Consider the following 24,893-nt stretch of genomic DNA (forward strand, 5'->3'; position numbering starts at 1 on the left):
GGCCCGGAACTGTCCACCCCGCCACTGCTCACTCCAGCCGGCCTGTCCTCTTCAGGTGGGGGTGGGCTGGGCCCTGTGGGAAAGGCCCCCCCGCCCCCTTCCCCCAAGCGCCCACAGTCACATCACTGAGGTTCTGGGGCGCGAACAAACCTGGCGGGATCTGCTGAGACGTGAGGCCGGAGGGGAGCAGGACGCAGAGCGAGCACTGTCTGGGCACTCCGGGCCTGGGAGGCACCAGCAGGCAGCGGCCCAAGGCCCTTCAGGTGACACTGACCCTCTGAGGCCACACTCTGAAACCTCAGGTGCACCCCAGAACCACAGGAGTGGGGGTGCTGAGCAGGGCACTGTGAGGGGAGTGAGAGCTGGACCACCCCAGCCTAACTGTCCCCAGGGTGTGCCTCAGTCATTCTCGCTCCTTCTCTCCTCCTCCCTCCCCCCCCCACACACACCACACACACACACACACACACACACACACACACACACACACAAACACTCACCTGGGCCTTGTAGCCGTCACCAGGCCCCTGGGCCTGCCCGTGTCCAGGAGGGCTCCCTGCCTTGCGCCGGGTGAAGTCATCCCAGATGCTGGGCCCCTTCCCATCCTGCTCCCACGCGCCCCCCGTCGGGAAGGCAGAACTGCCAACACCCCAGGAGAAGCCGACAAGCAGAGACCCCACATCGGACCCTCGGCCCCACTTGGGTGTGTGTTGGCCCTTGGGGGTGTTGTTCTGTGAGTGTGTGTGGTGTGGGGGTAGGGGAGCCTGCCTATCTCCCAAAGAGAGCAGGAGAGTGAGGAAAGCGACTGTCACAGGTGTGGCATGTGGCAGTGCAGGGCGCCATGCCGGTGAGGGTCGGACTATACATCACCTACCAGCCTGTGGCACCCCCCTCACTGAGCCTCATTCCCCTCTGCCCCATTCTGCTGACCTGTAGAGAACTGCGCTGAGGCTAGAGAGACAGACAGCGGGGAAGGCTCCGTGTCCCAACCAAGACCCCCATTTGGTCTGGCGCCCCCTGCCAGGCTCGTCCCTGGGGGCCCCCCACCCTTCCCAAATAAATGCATGAAAAACAAAATTGCAAAGGACTTAAGGAGCCTTTTGTTTCCGAGCCCCCAGCTGGGTTTCTTTTCCCCACCCTCTCTGTCAAGAAGCTAAAACAACCAAACTCTCCCGCAGCCACAGATGGGACAGACGGGTGGACAGACCACCCAGGACGAGGACGTACCCCGTGGGAAGGTCCTGTAGCATAAGGTGTCTTCTGGGGGTCCCGCCCTGGAGGCCCCCCGCCTGCACACCAGCAGCAGCAGTGCCCCCCAGAGGGGGCCTCCACCCCGGTTTCATGCCACAGGGCCCTTGGCCACGCCTGGGGAAAGCACAGCCTACAGTTGGGGCACGTGGCAGAGAGGACAGGTGGGGACAGGGACGCAGGGGTGGGGCGGGGGGAGCCCGGCTGGGGCCGTTACTTCCCGGTTTGGGACCCACATGCAGAGCCGAGGCTGGTGTCCGAGGGGGCTCTGGGCGAGCCCCAGGGCTGATGCGAAAGCGCCACCTCAGGGACACTCCAGTCTGATGGCAGAGACTGGCTGCACAGACACCCCCCACCCCCGCCACCACCCATGGTGCAGCCTGAGGGCAGGACAGAGCCGATGGACCCCTGGATTTTAGCCCCGCCCCACCCTCAGGCTCCAGTCCACAGCTTACCACCGACTGTGCTGGGTCCCAGAGGAGCCCAGAGAGAGCCCCCACCTGCGCTGGCCTTGACAGCAGGACCCACAGTGCCCTGGAGTCTGTCTCCGAGGCTGCAGTCAGTGGCAGAGCCCCACAAAGAGGCCCGGGGCGACAGGGATGCTGAGCCAGCCGGCAGGGCCTGAGTCAGCAGCCCCAGACCTGGCCCAGCCCAGCTGGTCACTAGGGACAGGGACAGGGGCAGCTGCCTGGCTGCAGGGGCCCTGACGGGGGCTGCAGGGTGGGAACCTGCTCCTGAGCCCTCCCCTCCGCTCGGGTCACTCCCTGCCCAGTCAGGACGCCTGCTGCAGCATCTCCCCCGGGCGGCTCAGCAGCTCCTGCTCCGCCGCAGCTGCCCACAGGGCCACACGCCTCCCCCCTCCCGCCTGCAGCCCCCCTGCACCTCCACTCCACTCCTTTTTATTTTCTTTGTGGGTCACACCCGGTGATGCACAGGGGTCACTCCTGGCTCTGCACTCAGGAATTACCCCTGGTGGTGCTCAGGGGACCATATGGGATGCTGGGAACTGAACCCGAGTCAGCCACATGCAAGGCAAACGCCCTACCCACTGTGCTATCGCTCCAGCCCCTCCACTCGACTCCATTTAACCAATCTCACCCCATGGTTCTCTCACTGGGCAAGTCTTACCTCTTGGTGCTCAGTTCATTTCTTTCTACTCCTTTTTCAGGTCTTAGACAGCACCTCCTCCAGGAAGCCTTTCGAGGCTCACCTTCCATCCCCACTCCCCAGCAAGTTAGGTACTGCTGGCTTAGACTGGCACCTCCAGATCAGCCACGTAGCCCCTGGGAGGCGCAGACACACTTGCCTTGCTCACACAGAGTTCCCAGCGCCAGCATGTAGGAGCCACCAGGAGTGTGAGGGGAACGTAAATCATAAATCACTGCCCTGAGCAGGCACTTAAGGTCCAGGAGTTTGTATATGTGGAGTGACCGGAAGCTCCGACATCTCCTGAGCTGGAGGGAATTTCCAGCCTGAGCCTGGGCAGGTCAGCTTTGCTGTGACAGACCACTGCGGGGCGGCGGGAGGTCGCCCCCCCACCTCGGGGGCCACAGGTGAGCTCTCCCTCCTGCTCCCACCAAACTTCTCCTGACTGACACGGGGCCAGTGCTCAGAAGCTGGCTTGGGGACCTGGATACTCACAGGACCAGCTTCTCCGCTACGGGCGCTGGGCCCTTCCCCTGACCTGGGGGGACCAAGCATCTGCCGGCCAAATCCTGAGGTGCCCCAGCACATTCGCCCTGTCGGGAGGAGAGATGGGAACCCCGCACTGGGGGGATGTGGGGTGGAGAGGGGGCACCCTGCCAGGGCTCCTGAGCCCTCTGAGGGCGCTTCCTGTGGTCTCTGCTGACACTCTGGGAGGGGGGTGGGGGAGAGGGACATGAGGTTCGCCTGTGTCCTCCAGGGACCAACTTCGGGTGCAGCGGAGAAGGGATGGGGTGGCAGGAGAAAGAGAAGGATCTGTTCCGGTGTCAGTTCCAGAGCAGAGTGTCCCAAAGGGGGCAATACCCCGCCCCCCCCCAGGGGCTCTGGAACTTTCCAGGGGCAGAGGTTGTGGCAGTGTAATTGAGGTGCATCTGGTTTTATTTGTTTTTTGAGCCACACCCAGTGGTGCCCAGGGGCTCCTGGCGGGGCTCCTGGACCATACATGGTGCTGGGGCTCAAACCATGCCAGGGAAGAGCCGTAACCCCTGGACTACCTCTCTGGCCCCCATAACAGCTGATTAATTAAATAGGTGTTCAGACCACACCCAGCTGTGCTCAGGGATCATTCCTGGCAGGGTTCAGGGCACACTTGGGGTGCCAGGGATCATACCAGGGTTCCTAACACGTGCAAGGCAAACACCTTCCCGGATACTGCTTCTCTCAGACTCCCACTGACCTCTGCTGGGGGTCTTCAGGCTCGGGAGCCCTGGCCGTCCAATTGCTGGAGGAGGAACCACCTTCAGGTTCAGGTGCAGCACGAACTCCCAGAGGAGGCACCAACCTTGGCTCCGAAAGGGCACAGGAGCTGCCAAGACTCAGGTGACCTCAGCGCACATGGGCCCTGAAGCTGGGAGAAGCATCAGATGCAGTCATCAGAAACTCAACCTGATGCCGTTGGCTCCTCCCCCGCCCCCCGCCCCCAGGCCGCTCCGCCCGCCAGCTCACACGCAGCAGATCCAGGCCACTGCCAGGGGCTGTGCCCTCTGCAGGCAGCTAGGGCTGGTGTCCTGCCTCTGTTCCAGGGCCACTGCCTGGCGCGCTCTGGGTAGCACAGACCTGGCCGCAATACGAGCCCACAAGGCGCTCACCCTGTGTGCATGCGCGCCCCGCCCACGTGCTCCTGTGTGCTTTGTGTGCTTGTATCCTGCTCACTTGCTTGTGTGTGCTATGTGTGCATGTGTGCCATGCCCGTGTGCTCATGTGTGCTATGTGCACATGCGCGGGGCCCCGCCACGTGCTGGTGTGTGCTGTGTGCTCTTGCAAGCACCGCCCACTGTGAGGCTGAAATCGATCATGACAGGCTCCACTTTAAGACCGAAACTCAGCAGGCCTAAGTCTCGGTTTCCCCCATCAGAAGGTCCCGACTTCTCAGGAAACAGTATCACTCTGGGCAGATAAACCGACCCGTAGCAACAATCTATCAGAGTAGGGGGCACGGGCAGTGGCGCCCAGCCAAGCAGAGAGGGCCGAGGGAGTGGAGTCTCGGGACAGGACTGGGACTAAGAATTGTAAACATAGTGTTGGTCCCTGGAGTCACGGGACAGGACTGGGAGCAGAATTGGAAACATATTGCCAGTTCCTGTAAAAATGCTCTTATGTAACCAAACCCTATAGAAGCTGCTCAGAATTCAGAGTCAGGGTCCTTGTCAAGACTCCACTGCGTTGGATGGGACTCGGACCCCAGCTCGAGCTAGCAATAAAGGGGCCTTGCATTCGCATCCTGCATCTGGTCTGGTCAATGTGCGAGCGAAACTCCCTTCCCGGGACAGAACAGCAGAGATTCCGTCTTCCTCCAACTCTCAGAGCCCTGTGGCCAAGAGCTACTTCAGCTGCATTTGTCAGTGTCACCAATGGGCAGATTCACTTCCTAGGGATGGGGAGATGGTCGAACTGGGGGTGGGAGTGTGTGGCCACATGCATGGCAAGAACTACCTCTCCAGCACTATCGAGTTCTTTCTTTTCTAATGCACCAATATTAAGACATTCTGCCACACTCTCTCCTTATACAAACAAATATGGGAGTGTTGCTTTAACAAGAAGATTTTTGTGTCACTGACAGAAAAATGTTTAAGAATCAACTGTCAAGTCTGTGCCTTACACTCAGAGACTGTTAATCTGTGCTGCAATATGTTTTCTTTCTTTTTATTTACTGATTGAGAAGCTACAAAGTTATTCATGATTTGGCTTCAGGCAGACAATGTTTCAACACTGATCCTTTCACAGTGTCCAGTATCTCCTCCAATCCCCCCATCCCCCACCACCACCCCCAGCCCCTTTGCCTCCCACCCACCAGTCTGCATCCAGGAGAGGCACTCTTTGGGGGCCATACCTGGCCCTAGTCCTGGCTTTGCACTCAGAAATTACTCCTGGTGGTGCTCAGGGGACCGTCTGAGGTGCCTGAGATCAAACCCAGGTGGGCTGTGAGCAAAGCAAACGCCCCGCCCACTGTACTGTCACTCTGACATCAGCTATTTTAACTTTTGCACTGTGGTTTACAGCTCTGCTCCTGGCAGGATTCCATAAATAACATACTACCACCTTTCATATCTGGATTTTTTTATTCCCTCTCCCACAAAAGTTTCCCGGTAGCACATGCCATGGCCTACAGCTGTCGCTCTCACATTCTGTGGAACTCTGGAAACTCAAGAACCAGTGTCCAGGCTGACCTCCCGAGGGTGCACGGGCCTTGCTCCCTCCCGCCCTCTGGGTCCCATTATTTTCCCATTAGCGTAAATGGGTCTTACTCTAGAGGGGGAAAGTCTTTAATATCTTCTGTCCCCTCCACTCTTTCGACTCCAGTTTTCTTCCCTTCCCTTCCCTTCCGTTCCCTTCCCTCCCCTCCCCTTCCCTTCCCTCCCCTCCCCTTCCCTTCCCTTCCCTTCGCTTCCCTTCCCTTCCCTCCCCTCCCCTTCCCTACCCTCCCCTTCCCTTCCCTCCCCTCCCCTTCCCTTCCCTTCCCTTCCCTTCCCTTCCCTTCCCTTCCCTTCGCTTCCCTCCCCTTCCCTCCCCTCCCCTCCCCTCCCCTTCCCTTCCCTTTCCTTCCCTTCCCTTCCCTACCCTTCCCTTCCCTTCCCTTCCCTTCCCTTCCCTTCCCTTCCCTTCCCTTCCCTTCCCTTCCCTTCCCTTCCCTTCCCTTCCCCTCCTCTCCTTTCCCTTATACTCTGCTCTTCCCGGTGTTTGAGTCATGTCAGACTTCAAAGCATGGGGAATTGCCTGAAAGTTCATTGTAGTTTCCCAATCAATTACAGAGCAAACTCCTGACCCAATAATTGACCTCAGATGAGAAACAGACTCTATTACTCCGCCTTCCTGTTCCTGATCCACAGAGTCCATCCCTCCCTCCCCACAGGCGTCCACTAGCCGGCCCTGCCCTGCTCCTTTCCTCTGCTTCTTCCCCCTCACGTTATTTGGCCTCCATCCCCTAAAGTCACTCTTTCTTCCTATCTCCCTTCTCCATGAGATATTCCCCTATATTCCTAGTCCAGGGCCCTGGGGCTCTTTTTCCTTCTTCTTCCTCCACCTCATCCTGGGGATGAAATTTTAGAGTTGGTTCAGAGGAGTCACCAGCAGTGGAAGTGACAGAGACTGGGGATCAATGTCTCATCTCAGCACGGGGGGGGGGCACCAGTATGTTTGTGGGGCTCACTCTGGGCCTGGGTAGAGCACTTAAGGCCTGGAGTCCTTGCTGTTTATTTTTATTTAAATATTTTTTTATTGATTAAGATCGTGTGGTTTACAATGCTATTAACAAGGATTTCTCATGCACATGTTGTTTAATCACTCTTCTTAAAAAATATTTTTATTGAATCACCGTGAGATACAGTTACAAAGCTTTCATGATTGAGTTTCACTCATACGGTGATAGAACACCCATGCCTCCACCAGTGCGTGATCTCCACCACCAGAGTCCCCAGTATCCCTCCCGCCACCCCCACCCTGACCCACCCCGGCCTCTAGGCAGGCACCTTCCTTTTTCTCTCTCTCTCTCTCTCTGCTTTTGGGCTGTTTAATCACTCCTGAAGCCAGTGCTCACAATTATGCAGGAAGAGGAGCCCTCCATGTGAATGTGTTTAGCACCTGACGCCGATAGGGCGCCCCCTAGTGACCACAGCCTGTCCTGTTGCCGAGAGCCCAGAGATTCCCCTGCTGAGGAAGCACCATTAAAACTGAGTTTTCTTTCTCCAAATGGCCACACGAGGGCGCCGCTGGTCTGCTCGCTCCTACTTTGCAGGGGTGGGGCTGTGGTGTGACTCAGGCTGAGATGCTGACCTGGAGGAGGACACCCATGGGATGAAGGTCCCTTCAGAGCAGTCCTGGGGTCAGGCTCGGGAGCTGGGCGGGGAGTAGAGGAAAGGAAACCTCTGGGGCCTTGTGCTGTGTCTGATATTCCATCATGTCCCCGGAACCCCTCTCTCCAGCCCATGATGCCAAACCTAGAGACTACAAGGTGACTTTCCTTCCATGCCCTGTTGCTTTTCTTAGGAACATTCTTCATCTTTTATTGCTACCATATTTCTCTAGCCACACTATACTTGCATGTTACTGTCTTCTTTTTTCTCCTTGGATCTCACCCCAGGATCATGCACCCAGGTTGAGGTCCCAATCATGTCTCCCAAAGGCACCTCCGGCTGAGTCGGTCTCAGATTCTGTCTTGGATGACGTGAGATTGTAAGGAGGCTGCTCTGCTATATATTGGAGAAAGCCCCTCAGTTTGGGTGTGGCGGCCAAGGCTAGGGGTGTGGGGAGCCCACAGACACAGTGTCATTCTCAACAGCACTTCAGGGAGAGCAGGAGCCATTTGGTCATCACTAATGATGATCACCCTCACCCCGATGACACATAATCCTTAGTTTCTTCCTTTGAAGACATAAGTTTCTTTTATATACAAATATATTCATTGTTGCAGTAAAGTAACATGTGTACAGATAGTGTTAATGTACCCTTACTGCATCTCACCACCAAGAGGAGCCTAATACCATTCACCATATCCTTATGGTACTTTTTAAAAAAATTTTTAAATCATTGTGAGATAGTTATAAGCATTCATGTTTGGGTTACAATCACACAGTGATCAAACACCCATCCCTCCACCAGTGCACATTTCCCGCCACCAATATCCCACCCTCCCCCTGCCACCATGGAGGACAATATTCCCCATACTTTCTCTCTACTTTTGGGCATTATGGCTTGCAACACAGACACTGAGAGGTCATCATGTTTGGTCCATTATCTACTTTCAGCACGCATCTCCCATCCCAACTGGTTCTTCAAGCCATCATTTTCTTAGTGATCCCTTCTCTATTCCATCTGCCTTCTCCCCTCCGTTCATGAAGCAGTCTTCCAGCTATGGGGCAATCTTCCTGGCCCTTGTGTCTACTGTCATTGGGTGTCAGCCTCATGTGATGCTACCCTACACTCCACAAATGAGTGCAGTCCTTCTATGTCTGTCCCTCTCTTTCTATCTCATTTCACTTAGCATGATACTCTGCATGTCTATCCATTTATAAGCGAATTTCATGACTTCATCTCTCCTAACAGCTGCATAGTATTTCATTGTGTAGATGTACCAAAGTTTCTTTACCCAGTCATCTGTTTTAGGGCACTTGGGTTGTTTCCAGATTTTGGCTATTGTGAACACTGCTGCAATGAATATATAGGTACAGATGTCATTTCTACTGTGCTCTTTTGCATCCTCGGGATATATTCCCAGAAGTGGTATTTCGGGGTCATATAGAAGCTCAATTTCTAGTTTTTGAAGGACTGTCCATATTGACTTTTAAGTCAATTATTTATGTCAATTATTTAAGTCAATTTTCCCATTTCCGAACCCACTCCCCAACGAGTAAATATTTTCCTTGCCCTCTTTCCCACACTTTAAAAGGATTGTGTAGATGGATCCCTATGCACAAACCACACTAAGGGCTATTCCACAGGTTTTTGTGAAACCTTAATTTTGTTTGTTTAATTTTAGTTACGACCTCCACTACCCAGCCACCGCCATGCTCCAGGCCACTTTCTGTACACTCGGTCCGAACCTTACGCATGAGTGAAGCCCCACAGAACCAGGTAAAGCAGAACTTTGTGATCTTAAACTCCAGGCTCAATGAGACCCAGAAACAAGATATTCTGCCTCCTCCAATCTCCGGTGCCCCACCCTGCTGGGGACTGTTTAGGACCCTGAACAAAAGGGAGCCCCTCAACTTTTACTCTGTACAAACCGGAAAATTCCATTACCAGCGTTTGCATACCCTGAGGCACAGGTGCCCTTGTGACAAAGGAAATAGCTAACCTCAAGAAGTACAAGTAGCCCAGGACAATTAAACACGAGACCCTCAGGGCCCGTAGAGTAGAATACCTTCCTTTACACTAAAAGCCATACCTTAGCTTACAAAACCTTGTACGTTCCTGACAGATGTTCCTGTCAGATAAACCCTTGTCTACGTGACTGCTCTTCCCCCTCCCCACTATTTCTCAACCGACTCTTAGAGAATGTTGTAGCCCACTAAAGAACACCCCGCACTTTTCCTTATTTGGTCTGAGAAGACACTTCCCTGATGATTGACAACTCATGTACCAACCCCCTGCTAAGAAAGGTATAAAACCAGCATGGCTGGTAATAAAGACGCTCTTGATCAGCATATGTTGTCTTGAGCCTCCTTCCTTCTAACCTCACCAGTTTTGTTCTCAGGTCGGGACCGCTCACGAAACCCACTCAATTAGGAGCGCTTTCCACTGTTGTCTCTCCGCGGGCCGGAGATATTCCCAGGAACTCGCACCACCCCATGGATCAAAACCAGATGACCACCCTACTGGAGCCAGATAAATACATCATCAGCCAACCTCGACTAAGACACACGATAAGACTCTTAATACGCGGTTTCCATAATTTCTACATCATATTTTATGGGATTCAAATATGGTGTGAACCATGGGAACACCTGTAAGGGCGATTAGAGGTCATCCTAAAAGTCTCCATCTCTCTTGGAGAGCCTGGCAAGCTACTGAGAGTATCCACCCACACAGCAAAGGCTGGCAAGCTACCCGTGGTGTATTGGATATGTCAAAAACAATAACAACAATGGGCCTCATTCACCTGACGCTGAAAGAGCCCCAAATAGGGCAGTGTTAAGGATGAGCAAGGAGAGGCTGATAAAATCTCAGGGACGAACTAGACTGCCAAAACGACACTGTATCACTGTTGTCCCATTGTTCATTGATTTGCTCGAGTGGGCACAAGTAACGTCTCCATTGTGAGACTTGTTGTTACTGTTTTTGGCATATCCAATATGCCATAGGTAGCTTGCCAGGATCTGCCATGTGGGTGGGATACTCTTGATAGCTTGCTGGGCTCTCCGAGAGGGATGGAGGAATTGAACCCAAGTCAGCTTCGTGCAAGGCAAACGCCCTACCTGCTGTGCTATCGCTCCACCCTACCAAAATGAAGAAGGACTAAAATGACTGTCTGTATTTTCAATGCACATACGCTTGCATCAGAAGCATCCACCAAGGACCTGATGGTGCAAGCTCAGATGATCAAGTACGACATCATTGGTCTGACCGAAATGAGAAGGCATCGATCAAATCACGCCATTTTCTTTTTTTTTTTTTTTTTGCTTTTTGGGTCACACCTGGTGATGCACAGGGATTACTCCTGGCTCTGCACTCAGGAATTACCCCTGGCTGTGCTCAGGGGACCATATGGGATGCTGGGATTTGAACCCGGGTTGGCCGCGTGCAAGGCAAACGCCCTACCCGCTGTGCTATCTCTCCAGCCCCGAATCACGCCATTTTCAACACTGGAAAAGTACTGTTCCTTGGAACATGCAATAACAGAGGCGTCAGTGGTGTCAGTGTCCTTGTCAACATGAATTTGGCTGTGAGCATTGATTCATTCAAATGCCTAACAATGTGAATTTGATGATTATGCTTGAATCAATGTGGCTCACTGCGGGCAGTTTCTATCTTCATTGTCTATGCACCAACATCCAACTACAATGAAGAAGAAATTGAGAAATTCTATAAAAAAGACCACACCTTTTACAAGATCATTGTTGGTGTTTTCAATAGCAAGATAGGACTGAGAAGGTCGCCTGAAGAACTCCACATTGGGGCCCACAGCCTAGAATGGAACAAACAGGGTGAGAGACTATCTAATTTCATCATGTTGACCAAGACCATCCATGGTAACACACAGTTCCAGAAGGCCGAATATAAATGTTGGACATGTGAATCTCCCAGTGGACAGTTCCACAATGACATTGATCACATCATATTCAATCGTTGGTTTTGCCTAACTGATGTTGCTGTTTTCCCAAAATTCCAAATGGGATCAGACCACAGTCTCCTTCATGCAAAATTCTACTTCACAGAGTGGGGAGAAAGGACTGCAAAGTTTAAGCTTAAAAAGAGAACTCCCAGAATGACCACCACCTGGGAGCTCTTTGGCACTATTGCGGCAATGTGGGAAGATGCCATCATTGACAACATTGACGAGGAATATGATAGACTGCTTCAGCACCTCCATGACTGTGCAAGGAATACCGAGAATGGAAAAGCCACAAACAGACGCCTATCTTCGGGAACTCTCGAGCTCATTAGCCAACGTGGTTTGGCACAAGCTTCAGGCGATCACAAGCTAACATCAGAGCTTGCAAAGCTGAGCAGAGAAGCAATAAAAGAAGACCTCAAAGAGAGAAGAGCAGCAGTGTTGGCCGATGTGACAGAAGCCAGGAAAAGTATTCGTAATGCTCGCCTATCCTTTGCCAACTACTCTTACTCTCTTCCTCTCTTCCCTAAACAAACGAAATGTGGAGACGCTGCCTCAACAAGAGTATTTTTGGTCACTGACAGAGAAATGTTTAAAAATCAACAGTCAAGTTTGTGCATTAGACTGTTCATCTATGCTGGATTCTGGTTCTCCCTATTTTTATTCAGTTACAGTGAAATTACAAAGTTTCTTATGATTTGGTTTCAGGCATACAATGTTTCAACACAGATCCCTTCATCTCTTCCAATAGCCCCTGCCCTGCAGACAACTTGCCTCCCACCCACCAGTCTGCTCTATGATAGGAAGGTTTTGTGGAGCCTTGTCAGGGGTTCCTATTATGTTTTGGTTTTTGGCCAGAGTTACTCCTGGCTTTGCACTCTGGAATTACTCATGGAAGTGCTCAGAGAATCATATGTGATATCTGCGATCATTCTCTGGTCAGACGAAAGCAAAGGAAATGTCCTACCTGCTGTACTAACACTCCTGCCCCAACATTCTTTTGTTAAGTTTTGTACTGTTGTTTACAGTGCTGTTGTTGATAGGGTTTCATAAACAACACATTGCCACCTTTCGTATGCTAGATTTTTGAAAATTCACCTCTCCAGCAAAAGTTTCCTGGTAGCAATGTCATGGCATACAGCTGTTGCTCTTACATGCTGTGGAAATCTGGAAACACTAGAACCAGTGCCCAGGGTTGAAGCTTCCAAGCAACACAGACTTTGTTTCCCTTCCCTGGGTCTTTTCATTCTTCCATTAGTGTTAAGGGGTCTTATTCTAGATGGAAAAAGTCCTTAATATCTTTTCTCGTGAGGGGTGTGATGCCACCAACATGTTGATCTGTACCTGTGGGGCGAGTGCATCAGCAGCCTGATGGTGTCTTCTGACATCCTAAAATTGTCGCTGTGCCTTTGGCCGAACCGCAACAACTTAGGACCAAGTTTACCAAGAAATTAAACAGCCAAAATTAAGTATGTGGGAGCCACGCCCACAAACTACCTCTGACTCAGGTATATAAGCTCATTTATTGACCTTATCTCAGAGACCCAGAGATAAATCTCAAGAGAGACCAAAAGCCACAGTTAATCTCAGACCAACGTATGGCTGAACAGACTGGGGTAGATCGGAGGAGGCAGGTCGGCCTGTGCCTGCCTAAGCAGAGCCCCCAGCAGCCACTTGCTTCCAAAATCCAAAGTTGCTGCCATATCCCCAGGCTGACTCCACTGTCTCAGGACGGACCTCACCGAAATATAATCTGCTGAAAATTCGGGTATGCGGGTTTTGTGACTGAAATCTCCAGGCTTTCACAAAGTTGGTTTGGCTACTTCTCCCCACTTACAATACACATGGTAACACTGGCAGTCACCCCAACAAACCAACCCCAGGCCACCCTGTAATCTCTATTACTGGCCTTGCTTCAGAGACCCAGGAATACATCTCTAAAGACATCAGAAGCCAGAGATGCAGCAGGGAGTTCTGGCAGACACCACAGGGCGCCCCCTAGCGTGCACAGCTGGGAGCTCATGGGGAGCTTCCTGCTAGGAAGCACAATTCCGACTGAGTTGTCTTTCTGCGCTATGGCCACACGGGGGCGCCGCTGCTCTGCTCGCTCCTACTTTGCAGGGGCGGGGCTGTGGTCTGACTCAGGCTGAGATGCTGACCTGGAGGAGGACATCAATGGGATGAAGATGCATTCAGGGCAGTCTTGGGGTCAGGAACTGGAGCTGGGTGGAGAGATGCGGAAGGGAAACCTCTGGGGTCTTGTGCTGTGTGTGAGGTTCCAAAATGTCCCCATAACCTCTTTCTCCAGTCTGTGATGCCAAACTTAGAAACTACAAGGTAACTTTCCTTCCACTCCCTGTTGCTTTTCTCAGGAAAATTATTCATCTTTTATAGCTACCACATTTCTACAGCTGATAAGTCCACGTCAGGACAGTATCACGAATCTCTACACTATATTTCGATGTTACAGCTTTCTTTTCTCTCCTAGGATCCCATACCAGGGTGGTTCACCCCAAGTGAAATCCCAGTCATGTCTCCCAAAGTTTCCTCTGGCTGAAATTTGGATGACGTGGCATTGTAAGGAGGCTGTTCTGCTATACACTGGAGAACCCCTCAGTTTGGGTGTGGTGGCCAACGCTAGGGGTGGCAGAAGCCCACAGACACAGTGTCATTCTCAACAGCACTTAAGGGAAGTGCAGGAGCCATTTGATCATCAGTGATGATGGTCACCCTCACCCCCTGATGACACATGTTCATCAGTTTCTCTATTTCAAGACATGTGTTTTATTCTGTATATACAAATATATCTATTGTTGGGGGCTGGAGCGATAGCACAGAGGGTAGGGCGTTTGCCTTGCATGTGGCCAACCCTGGTTCGAATCCCAGCATCCCATATGGTCTCCTGAGCACCACCAAGGGAGATTCCTGAGTGCATGAGCCAGGAGTGAGCCCTGTGCATCGCCGGGTGTGACCCAAAAAGCAAATATATATATATATATATATATATATAGTTGCAATTAAGGTGACATGTACAGTGTTAATGCAGTTTCTGCATCTCACCACCACCAAAGTGCCCAATACAATCCAACATCTCCTTATGCTACTTATGTTATTAACATTAATTCTCCTCGTTCACCTAACCCCCTCCCAAAGAGTACCTATGCTCCTTGTACTCTTTCCCACACTGTTTCTTTAGAATGAATCTCTCTGTAACGCTCACACTAAGAACTGTTCTTCAGGTTGTATGAAACTTTCAATTTTGTTTGTTTATTTTTGGTTCTTACTGGCAGCGCTCTGGGCTTACTACTAGGGGGACTCAGGGAACCACATGTGGTGCCAGGGCTTGAACCCCAGTCAGCTGTATGTCAGGTAAACACCCTACCTGCTGCACTCTGGCCCTGGCCTTAAGAATATTTTTAATTCTTCTGTATGTGACCAGTTTTAAACATTACTTTAAATATTTTAAATGTTGTGATACTTATAAAGTATTTGTCAGATCATACTCAAAATATAAAATTCCATTCTAGTCTATGGCAAATATCTTTTCCCTGAACTAAACTTTTATTTGTTTCTGCACAGCCAGGATGGGCCCCTGCCTCTATACGTGAAAGGCCTGAGCCCTACCCCTGAGCCTTATCCCCAACTCACAGAGCTAGCTTAGCTTTCCTGACTGGGAGAGGAGGCTAGATTGAATGTCTGGAATATTGCTCAGTGTAGACATTCTAAGGCCTGGGAATGTTGTTCAGTGTAGACTGTCTGCCCTGCAGATATGAGAGCATGAGTTTGACCCCTGGCACCATCCCACATGCTTCGTGCGATGCTGGTGACACTGTCTTGTGTAATCCCCGTTCCCAAAACAAAAAATCATTCTGTCTTTCACACCACAACCAAATGTGCAGGAGCATCACAACTAAATGATGTTACCTAAATGATGTTTCAGCTGAACAGTGTGTGAGCACTGCGAGCAAGTGTGTGACCCTGGCAAGCACCACAACCAAGTGTGTGAGCACCAGAGAAGGCACCAACAGCAGTGACAACAACGGGAAGGAAAGGGACAGAAATAAATGAGCAATAAAAAAATCTTACAAACATCAGACCTCACAAGACAGTGAACCAAGATACCTTAGCTCAAAGGGCCGGGGCGCAGGCTGTGTGTGCAGCAAGGCCAGCACAAGTCCCCAGGGGTTTCCCTTCTGCAACTCTCCATCTGGCTCCAGATCCTGACCCTAGGACAGCTCTGAAGCACCTTCATCCCATGGCAATCTACTTTCGGCCAATCTTCTACCTGGGCCAATCTAACTTGGGCAAATCTATCTTGGACCTATCATCTATCCTGGGCCAAACTATCTTGGACCCATATCTCCTCCTCCTCCTCCGGGTCAGCATCTCAGCCTGAGTCAGACCACAGCACTGCCCTTGCAAAGTAGGAGCAAGCAGAGCAGCGGCGCCCCCGTGTGGCCATAGCACAGAAAGACAACTCAGTCCAAATTGTGCTTCCTAGCAGGGAGCTCTTCATGAGTTCCCAGCTGTGCACACTAGGGGGCGCCCTGTGGTGTCTGCCAGAACTCCCTGCTGCATCTCTGGCTTTTGATGTCTTTAGAGATGTATTCCTGGATCTCTGAAGCAAGGCCAGTAATAGAGTTTACAGGGTGGCCTGGGGTTGGTTTGTTGGGGTGACTGCCAGTGTTACCATGTGTATTGTAAGTGGGGAGAAGTAGCCAAACCAACTTCGTGAAAGCCTGGAGATTTCAGTCACAAAACCCATGTACTCGAATTTTCAGCAGATTATATCTCGGTGAGGTCCGTCCTGAGACAGTGGAGTCAGCCTGGGGATACGGCAGCGATTTTGGATTGTGGAAGCAAGTGGCTGCTGGGGGCTCTGCTTGGGCAGTCACAGGCTAACCTGCCCCCTTCGATTTACCCCAGTCTGTTAAGCCATGCGCAGGTCTGAGATTAACTGTGGCTTTTGGTCTCTCTTGAGATTTATCTCTGGGTCTCTGTGATAAGGCCAATAAATAAGCTTATATAGCTGAGTCAAAGGTGCTTTATGAGAGTGGCTCCCACATACCTAACTTTTGGCAGTTAAATTTCTTGGTAAACTTTATATAATTATATAATTCCATTGTAGTGGCAGTTCTTGCAGGGATAAATGAAGTGGCACTTGAGTTCTACCTCTCAGAGGTCGCACAGGTGGCCTGGCTCTCTGAGGTCGCACAGGCTGACTGGTTCTCTGAAGTCACACAGGTGGCCTGGCTCTGAGTTCGCACAGGTGGACTGGCTCCCTGAGGTTGCACACAGGCTCTGGCTCTGAGGCTGCACATGTCAGCTGTGGTGTCACACACTTAGCTGAGCTGTTCATTATTTTGGTTGCATACATTGGCATTTCCTCACACCCAAGAGCCTGACCCCCTAATGGGCACAAAATAATTTACCTTATATTGCTTGTTACAGTAAGAAAGTATTGGGAAATAGATCAATAGAAATCAATCTGTGATCACTGTTCTATCTCACAATGGTGTCACTAAAGCTGAGTGTCTGAGTGTTTACTGGATGTTTTGTGCCTGTGAGCCTTCTGTGTTACAATTTTTGCTCACTGAGCTTGGTGGGCTTCTAGGAAACAATTTGTTTAATGTTTTTATTGAATCACTGTGAGATCTTACAAAGCTGTTCATGACTGGATTTCAGTCATACAGTATTCCCACACCATCCTGCACCAGTGGACATTCCCAGCACCAGTGTCCCCAGGTTCCCTCCCATCACCCCCCACTTCCCACCCCCTTCCTGCCTTTATGGCAGGTGCTTTACTTCTCTGTCTCTCTCTCACACACACACACACAAACACACACACACATGTGGAGAGCCTCCACGGGACCGTGCTTTGCAACAACAGTTGCACTGTGCTTGTAAATTGCACCGTTCTTCGTAAACAACACCTGTGTGCTTCGAAAACAATTCCTAATAAGGAAACAGGATGTCTTGCCACGCCCATAAGCTGTAACTAACCTATCAGATGCAGACACGTGGGCGGAAAACAAGCAGCGAGAGGCATATAAGGAGGGAAGCTGCCTAGCTAGTGGGTCCCCCCTGGTTCCTTTTCCTTAGTTCGTCCTTAGTCCATGCTTCGTTCGTCCTTTTTTCTGTTTGCATGAGAAGGTTTCTTAATAAATAGCTGGAAGAAGAATCTCCGGGTTGCGTGTTACTTTACAGCTGGCGTCCCTGGGTGGGCCCAAACTACCGACTAAAGGTAAGAATAAGCGTTCGGTGCGCCCCACTCTAGAAGGTGAGCGGGAGATCAGGATTTTTTTGTGTGAGTGTTGCGGATTAGAATCCGAACAGCAATCCCCCACTAAGATGGGGCAGATTCTGGGCCTTTTCAAAATCTTTAATATTTTCTCGAGCCGGACTGAAGAGGGCAAGTCATTTATGAATTTGATTCAGTCTCTCTCCCGCAGAATAGGAGACCCGGAACTCTACATTTCCAGAAACCAACTCCGGTCCTGCCTTAAAGTAGTTTATGAGGTTAACCCATGGTTCCCAGACGAAGGAACTCTAGAAAGCAGGATTTGGAGACAAGTTAGGAAAAATGTCTATAAGGCATCTAAGAAAGGGACTGAGATCCCCGTGGAATTCTGGACTACATGGGAGATTGTTAATTCTATTCTCCTATTTTTGAATAGTGCAATTGATGTGGAGAACATCAGGAATAATACGGCCTCAGCTCCTCCCACACCTAAGTCTCGAAAGGGTTTTCATAGGAAAAATACTTCTGAGGCTGGTGAATATAGCTCTACTTCCAGTGTATTAGATGGAAGTGATGTGGGTTATGAGTCTGCTGCCACTTACTCAGATTGTGAGTCCGAGAGTGACTCAGCCAAGCGGCCTCCAGACCGCTTGGGACATGCTCCTAATCGCCCAGTCCAGGCAGAGAAGAAGCAGCATCCATCTTGTCGCAGGTTAAGGATGGATTCTCTCAGTCGTTTCAAACGGGCCTGTGTCTCGTACGGGCCTACATCTCCGTACTGTAGGGAGTATCTTGCATACTGGAGTAAAAAGGCCTACTGGGTACCTCAAGATTTTCACATGGTTGCTAAGACATGCTTAAGCCGTTCTCAGTACTTGGAATGGAGAATGTGGCTCTATAATGAGGCCAAGGCAAAGCTTCAAGGCCTAGGCCATGCTGGACAGAACTTTTCAGGTATTCAGTTGACTTGTGAGATGTTAACTGGTGAAGGGAAATGGCGCGACCCAGAAAGGCAAGTCACCTTGCCTCATGCTGTTCTTGCTCATGTGAGTGAAATAGTCCTGCGTGCATGGGAGAAAGTTGATGCAGAAGCAGAATTTAAGGGAAGTTTTACAAAGATTTTCCAGAGAGCCTCAGAACCTTATGTAGATTTCATAGGAAGGTTGATGAAGGCCATTGAAATGCAGGTTAAAGATAAGGCAGCTCAGGAGCTGTTGACTAAACTATTGGCCTTTGAAAATGCTAATGAGGATTGCCAGGCCATTCTGCGCCCTATTAAGGAGAAGGAAGACATATTCGGGTTTTTGGAAGCATGCAGGAATGTTGGCTCTGCTAAACATAAGGTACAGGTCTATGCCTTACAGAGACAAGCTCAGAAAAGATGTTTTAATTGTGGAAAACCAGGCCACTTTCGTAGAGATTGCTATGCGCCCCCAAGCCGTGCTATGAGAGCACGTCCTGGGCCCTGTCCCAGGTGTAAGAAGGGAAACCACTGGGCCAGAGACTGCAGAGCCAGACTTGCACCTCCAGGGCCCTGTCCCCGGTGTAAGAGGGGAAATCATTGGGCCAGAGATTGTCGTTTTAATTTTGATATAGTGGGTGACCCCAACTCGGGACACCTGCAAGGGGACCAGCCCCAGGCCCCTCAAAATCAGGAGATGTTCCCAGTTTCAGCCCCTTTCCCCAGTGTGGAGTTTCAGAGCTCCAATCAGTATAATCGCTGCAGCCAGGGACGGCAGGAAGCACAGCCTATTCCCTGCCCCGATAAAGTTACTACAACCCCTTTTCAGTATAGAACACTGCGGCCTTAAGCCCATCACCTCTGCATTTTCAGTGGACATATGGAATGTTAAATCAAATACAAAAAGGAGGTATTTTCTCATTTGAATGTAGCAGGGAAACTCCTCATTCGAGGAAAAGGCTATGCTTTGTTTCAACAGATGATAACCCCGCTAAGAAACTTTGGATCCCTTTACGTCTTATCAGAAGCAGAATTCAAGCACCTGATTTGGATCTCAGACCACCAGAGTCTCCTGATTCATCGCCAAACTGATTCCACCTATACCCTTTCTGGTGGATGGCACAGCTCGGACCCCGTGTTAACCTGGGCCAGGGGTTCTGTTTTGTGTTTTTCCACAGGTCAGGGCAGAACCAGTGTGGATTCCTGAATGCCTGACACAGAAGACTGCGCCTCCAGTAGACCAAGATGTGCAAACTGGTGTTCGTGCTCAGCCTGATTCCTGTGATATGAGCTGAAGAAGCAGCTTCCTGGGCCATTGCTACAACATGGCCTGCTTTAACGCCTGTGCATAGATTTTCCCCCTTCCTTACCCATCTTGATAGGACCAGAGTAGAAGTCCCCTCCATTTATCAAAGAGTGGGCGGGGGTGGGAGCAGTACTGTCCTTATTGCTTCTCGCTGCTTTGGTTTTTTGCCTGATGTCTATACAAAATGCAGCAAGAACAACTATTTACAAAAGCGTGATATTTACAGGCATTCGTGGCCCTGGAGGCACAGCAATCCCCGCAGCTTTGGCTTGCAACTTTGAAATAATAATCTCGCTTAGAACAATCAGGTTAGCTGGATGTAGCAAAGGTATTATGCAGCTGAGAGCCCTTAACTGCAGGGGACCTCCTGTAGTTGAGGAGTTTGAAAGGGTGCACTATACCCCATCTGACCCTTGGACCAACCTAAGACAGGGACCTACAAGCGAGAGGGCTCCCAATGACGGGTAAGGCCAAGGGGGCCGAGGTTGCTACGCAGACTAGCTGTTCTAAAACAAAAAGGGGGAACTGTGGAGAGCCTCCACGGGACCGTGCTTTGCAACAACAGTTGCACTGTGCTTGTAAATTGCACCGTTCTTCGTAAACAACACCTGTGTGCTTCGAAAACAATTCCTAATAAGGAAACAGGATGTCTTGCCACGCCCATAAGCTGTAACTAACCTATCAGATGCAGACACGTGGGCGGGAAAACAAGCAGCGAGAGGCATATAAGGAGGGAAGCTGCCTAGCTAGTGGGTCCCCCCTGGTTCCTTTTCCTTAGTTCGTCCTTAGTCCATGCTTCGTTCGTCCTTTTTTCTGTTTGCATGAGAAGGTTTCTTAATAAATAGCTGGAAGAAGAATCTCCGGGTTGCGTGTTACTTTACACACACACACACACACACACACACACACACCCTCTCTCTCTTCTTTTGGACATTGTGGTTTGCAATATCCTACACAACTTTTTATGAAACCTGCTGTTTTCCTACTGGGCTGGGGTCAGGTGGCTCAAACTACTATGGAATGCGGTGTCGCTCCAGAAGCTGGAAGCATTTGGTGGCTTGGCAGCTTGATGAGGTTCAGGTGTGGAGCTGGGCCATTTCTATGCCTGAAATTTTGGGTGTGGGTGGGCACTGTTGGCCCCTGGGCAGGGGAGGGTAGCTGGGGTGTTCGGGGAATCTGCCCAACCCCATTCTGAGGAGGCCCAGAGCCCAGCCCTGACTGATCTATGGAAGATTTAGAGGTTGGCATTCTTCTCAAGAGTACTCAAAGAACTGGGCCATTTCTCTGCTGAAAAAAACAAAAATTGTTGGGGATTAGATAAATAAAGGAGAAGGAGAAGAGGTTCTTGTGGGACCCCTTGGTTCTTTATTGGAACTTTATGGGACCTTTATGGAACCTTTCAACCCAGAATACTTGCACTAGAGGTTCAATATTGCCTTGGCAAGGGGGGTGTAGGGGAGGATTCTGTATCTGCTCTATCTCTACTTCCACTTCTGAAAGAATCTCCCCTTGAGAAAGCCCATTACAAAGATGCTTTTCCTCATGAACTAAGGCCCTGGATGTGTAAAAGTCTATCTTGTTTATTACATTATATATATTATATTTAATACAATTCTTGGTATTTGCACAGAGAATGTTGTTCTGATGATTATGGATTCTAAGTAATAAATATGATTCGTGGAGAAGAGTCAGGGCTCAGTCCACAGGCTGTGAGCCCTTCACTGCATGCTTTTCGCTCCCACTCCTACCTCTTTCTTGGTTCTCCTGGTGTCCATGAATCAGGCCTGCTCAGCTCCTGCAGGTCCCTGGCAAAAATCTAATATGGTTTTTCTTCAAAGGACTTTCACGGAGCTGGTGAGATAGTATAACAGGTAAGGTACTTGCCTTATACCTTGCCAGAAATAGGTTCTATTGCCTGCATCCCATTCATTCCCCTGAGCGCTGCCAAGAGTAATTCCTGAGTACAGAGACAGTGAGCATCACTGGGTGTGACTCCTTGCCCTCCCCCAAAAGTCTTCCTGTTAACATTAATCTGTTGTTGATATTATCCCAGTTGAAGTGATTTTTCAGGCTCTAACTGAGCAGGAGAGCTATTACAGAAGGTAAGGTGCTTGCCTTGCATGTGGCCAACAGGGCTTTGATCCAGGGCACCACATATAGTACCATGAATCTGCCAAGAGTGATCCCTGAGCACAGAGCCAGGAGTTGTTCCTGAGCGCTGCCTGGTGTGGCCAAAAGCCAAAAGCAAAAAAAAAAAAAGAAAGAAAAATCGTCGCCACCAACAATAAAGGGTCTTTAACTCAAATTCCTCGCATGGCAAACACTGACAGGCATAACCTGAACGCACAGAAGCATCTCTGGGGTCCTCACGAACTTGTAAGATTGTGGTGAGATACTGAAATGAAACCCATGGAAAATCGATGAGTCAGTCTGTACTGGACACAGGGAGACAGTGCGACAAAGATCAGGTGAGGGATCAGGTGAGAGGGCGAAGTCCCAGGTCCCAGGTGTGGCTCCCAGTGTCCCCAGGGTGGTGCTGGGGGCGGAAGATCAGGCCTGGGGATTCCTGGTCTCCCCAGAGTTTCACTTCTCCCTCTGCAACCTGTGTCAGCGCCTTCTGCCCGGATACTTCTGACGCGTCCCCAATCCTCACTCCCATTGGGCAATGCTTTCTACATCAGCCAATCAGCGTCCGCGCGGCTCCCGGTTATAAACTGAGGGCACTCGCCAGGACGTCAGAACCCGCCTGCTTCTTTCAGTATGTGGGAACTGCGACCCCTCCTGCTGCTGCTCTCGGGGGTCCTGGCCCTGACCCAGACCCGGGCGGGTGAGTGCGGGGTCGGGAGGGGAGTTCGTTGCGGGGGGAAGGGTGGGGACTGCCAGACACTGATGTGCAGGACCCCGAGAAGGAGTTTCTCCGGTTCCCTGCCCGGATGCCCCAAATGTTCCTCCTTGTCCCCCAACCCACAACTCCCCCCGCGCCCCTAAGTCTCGCCCTTCTCGGTCCCTCCCCCCTTCCCGTCTCCCGAGCCCCCTCCCTTTCCCTCACCCTGGCCCCGGGGTGCGCGGGGACCGGGTCGGGCCTCACCCCTTCCCCTCCCCCAGGCCCCCACTCCCTGCGGTATTTCGACACCGCCGTGTCCCGGCCCGGCGGGGAGCCCCGATTCATCGAAGTCGGCTACGTGGACGACACGCAGTTCGTGCGCTTCGACAGCGACTCGGCGAGTCCGAGGATGGAGCCGCGGGCGCCGTGGGTGGAGCAGGAGGGACCCGAGTACTGGGAGGGGCAGACGCGGAACGCCAAGGCCGCCGCACAGACTTTCCGAGTGTACCTGAACACCGCGCTCCGCTACTACAACCAGAGCGAGGAGGGTGAGCGCGGCCGGGCAGGGACGAGCCAACACGGGGACCGGGGACGGGCCGGGTCGCCCCGAGGCGGGTCCGAGCGTCCCCGAGGCTGAGGGGGTCGACCCGCCCCGGACCCTTGACCGGGAGGCGCCGCGGGGACCGGGCCCCGGTTTCGTTTTCGGTTCGGGGTTAATCTGTGCGGGCGGGTCAGACTCTCACACCTTCCAGAGCATGTACGGCTGCGACGTGGGGTCCGACGGGCGCCTCCTGCGCGGGTACGAACAATCCGCCTACGACGGCGCCGACTACATCGCCCTGAACGAGGACCTGAGCTCCTGGACGGCGGCGGCGGGCACGCAGGCTTGGAGAACCCAGCGCAAGTGGGAGCAGGGGGGTGCGGCTGAGTATTACAGGAACTACTTGGAGAACATCTGCGTGCCTTGGCTCCTCAGATACCTGGAGCACGGGAAGGACACGCTGCTGCGCACAGGTACCGGGTCCCGGGTGTTGACGACCCCTGACCGCCCGGGGGAGGGGCGACTCCCCACAGGGGGACATAGTGGGGTTCAGTGTCCGAACAGCGCCCCTTCTTCAGTCAGGAGAGAGACGGACCCGCCTGGTTTCCACGTTCTGTACCACAGAGACCCGCCCTCCCCTCAGGCCACCCTGTGTCCTCAGGACCTTGAAGTTTCTCAGTGTAGGAGCGTGGGGGGAGGGGCGACCTTCTCAGAAATAACGAATATGGCTTCCCTGGGATCAGTCAGCCACCTGTGAACTCTCTGGTCTCAGCTCTGACTCCTGCTTCTCTCAGTCCCTCACCCTCCACCCAGGGCAGGACAGAGTCAGTGTCTCCTGAGAGACCCGAACCTCCTTCCCAAACCCTGTTCTAGAACTTTCCAAGGAATTAGGATTTTATCCAGTTTCTCCAGCCAAGATTATGTCTGGATTTTTACCTCCTATTCCAAACCAATTATCCTGTTGAACCTCATTGTGGACGTGACCCAAAGTGTGAATTTTCTCATTGTTCCTCCTCAGAAGCCCCCAGAAGCCACATCACAAACCACCCCTTCTCTGACCGGGAGGTCACCCTGAGGTGCTGGGCCCTGGGCTTCTACCCTGCCGACATCACCTTGACCTGGCAGCGTGATGGGGAGGACCTGACCCAGGACACAGAGCTGGTGGAGACCAGGCCTGCAGGGGATGGAACCTTCCAGAAGTGGGCGGCAGTGGTGGTGCCTTCTGGAGAGGAGCAGAGATACATGTGCCGTGTGCAGCACCAGGGCCTGCCGGAGCCTGTCACCCTGAGATGGGGTGAGGAGAGGGACGGGGCACAGAGCCTGTTCTCAGGGAATCAAGGTTGGCCCCTCTGGGGAACTTTGGAGGGTCAGGCTGGGGCTGGGGGTCAGACCCTCTCCTTCCTCCCTTCCCAGAGCCCCCTTCTCAGCCCACCATCCTCACTGTGGGCATCATTGTCGGCCTGGCTGTCCTCGGGGCTGTGGTCATTGGAGCTGTGGTGGCAGCTGTGATCAGCAGGAGGAAGCGCTCAGGTAAGATGGAGGTGGGTTGGGGGGAATCTGTCCAACACGGCAGGTCTTGAATCTTGTCCCACTTTGGGGGTCTCACCCATATTAGTTCTCCTGCCTCATTTGCAAGAGCACCACCCGCCCCTGTGCTGTCGCTCACACTCCCCTGTGTGCCGCTCTCAGTTTTGCTCAAGAAAGACACTTTCACCCCCATAAGCTGGGGATGAACCTGGTTCCCAGGGTCCCAGGTCACAGGGACTGTCCCTGTGAGCACAGACCACCAGGAGAGGCTGCTC

The 24,893-nt window shown here is 51.8% G+C and overlaps 1 protein-coding gene across 1 annotated transcript; it reads left to right on the forward strand.

Annotated features, from left to right (window-relative positions):
• The first annotated feature begins 841 nt into the window (after positions 1-841).
• Positions 842-24,689, forward strand: LOC129401657 (class I histocompatibility antigen, Gogo-B*0102 alpha chain-like). Its single transcript, XM_055124389.1, has 6 exons — positions 842-847; positions 3,648-3,771; positions 22,832-23,098; positions 23,286-23,564; positions 24,110-24,385; positions 24,505-24,689. Exons 1-6 carry the CDS (start codon positions 842-844, stop codon positions 24,669-24,671), a joined length of 1,119 nt encoding a protein of 372 aa, XP_054980364.1. The 3' UTR covers positions 24,672-24,689.
• Positions 24,690-24,893: the final 204 nt, after the last annotated feature.

Source organism: Sorex araneus, chromosome 2, assembly GCF_027595985.1.
Source record: "Sorex araneus isolate mSorAra2 chromosome 2, mSorAra2.pri, whole genome shotgun sequence".
Taxonomy (NCBI): domain Eukaryota; kingdom Metazoa; phylum Chordata; class Mammalia; order Eulipotyphla; family Soricidae; genus Sorex; species Sorex araneus.

Excerpts from the sequence above, each read along its gene's own strand:
- LOC129401657 (XM_055124389.1), top strand. Across the intron at positions 23,565-24,109 it reads GGACACGCTGCTGCGCACAG|AAGCCCCCAGAAGCCACATC; the intron begins GTACCGGGTCCC and ends GTTCCTCCTCAG. Across the intron at positions 24,386-24,504 it reads GCCTGTCACCCTGAGATGGG|AGCCCCCTTCTCAGCCCACC; the intron begins GTGAGGAGAGGG and ends CTCCCTTCCCAG.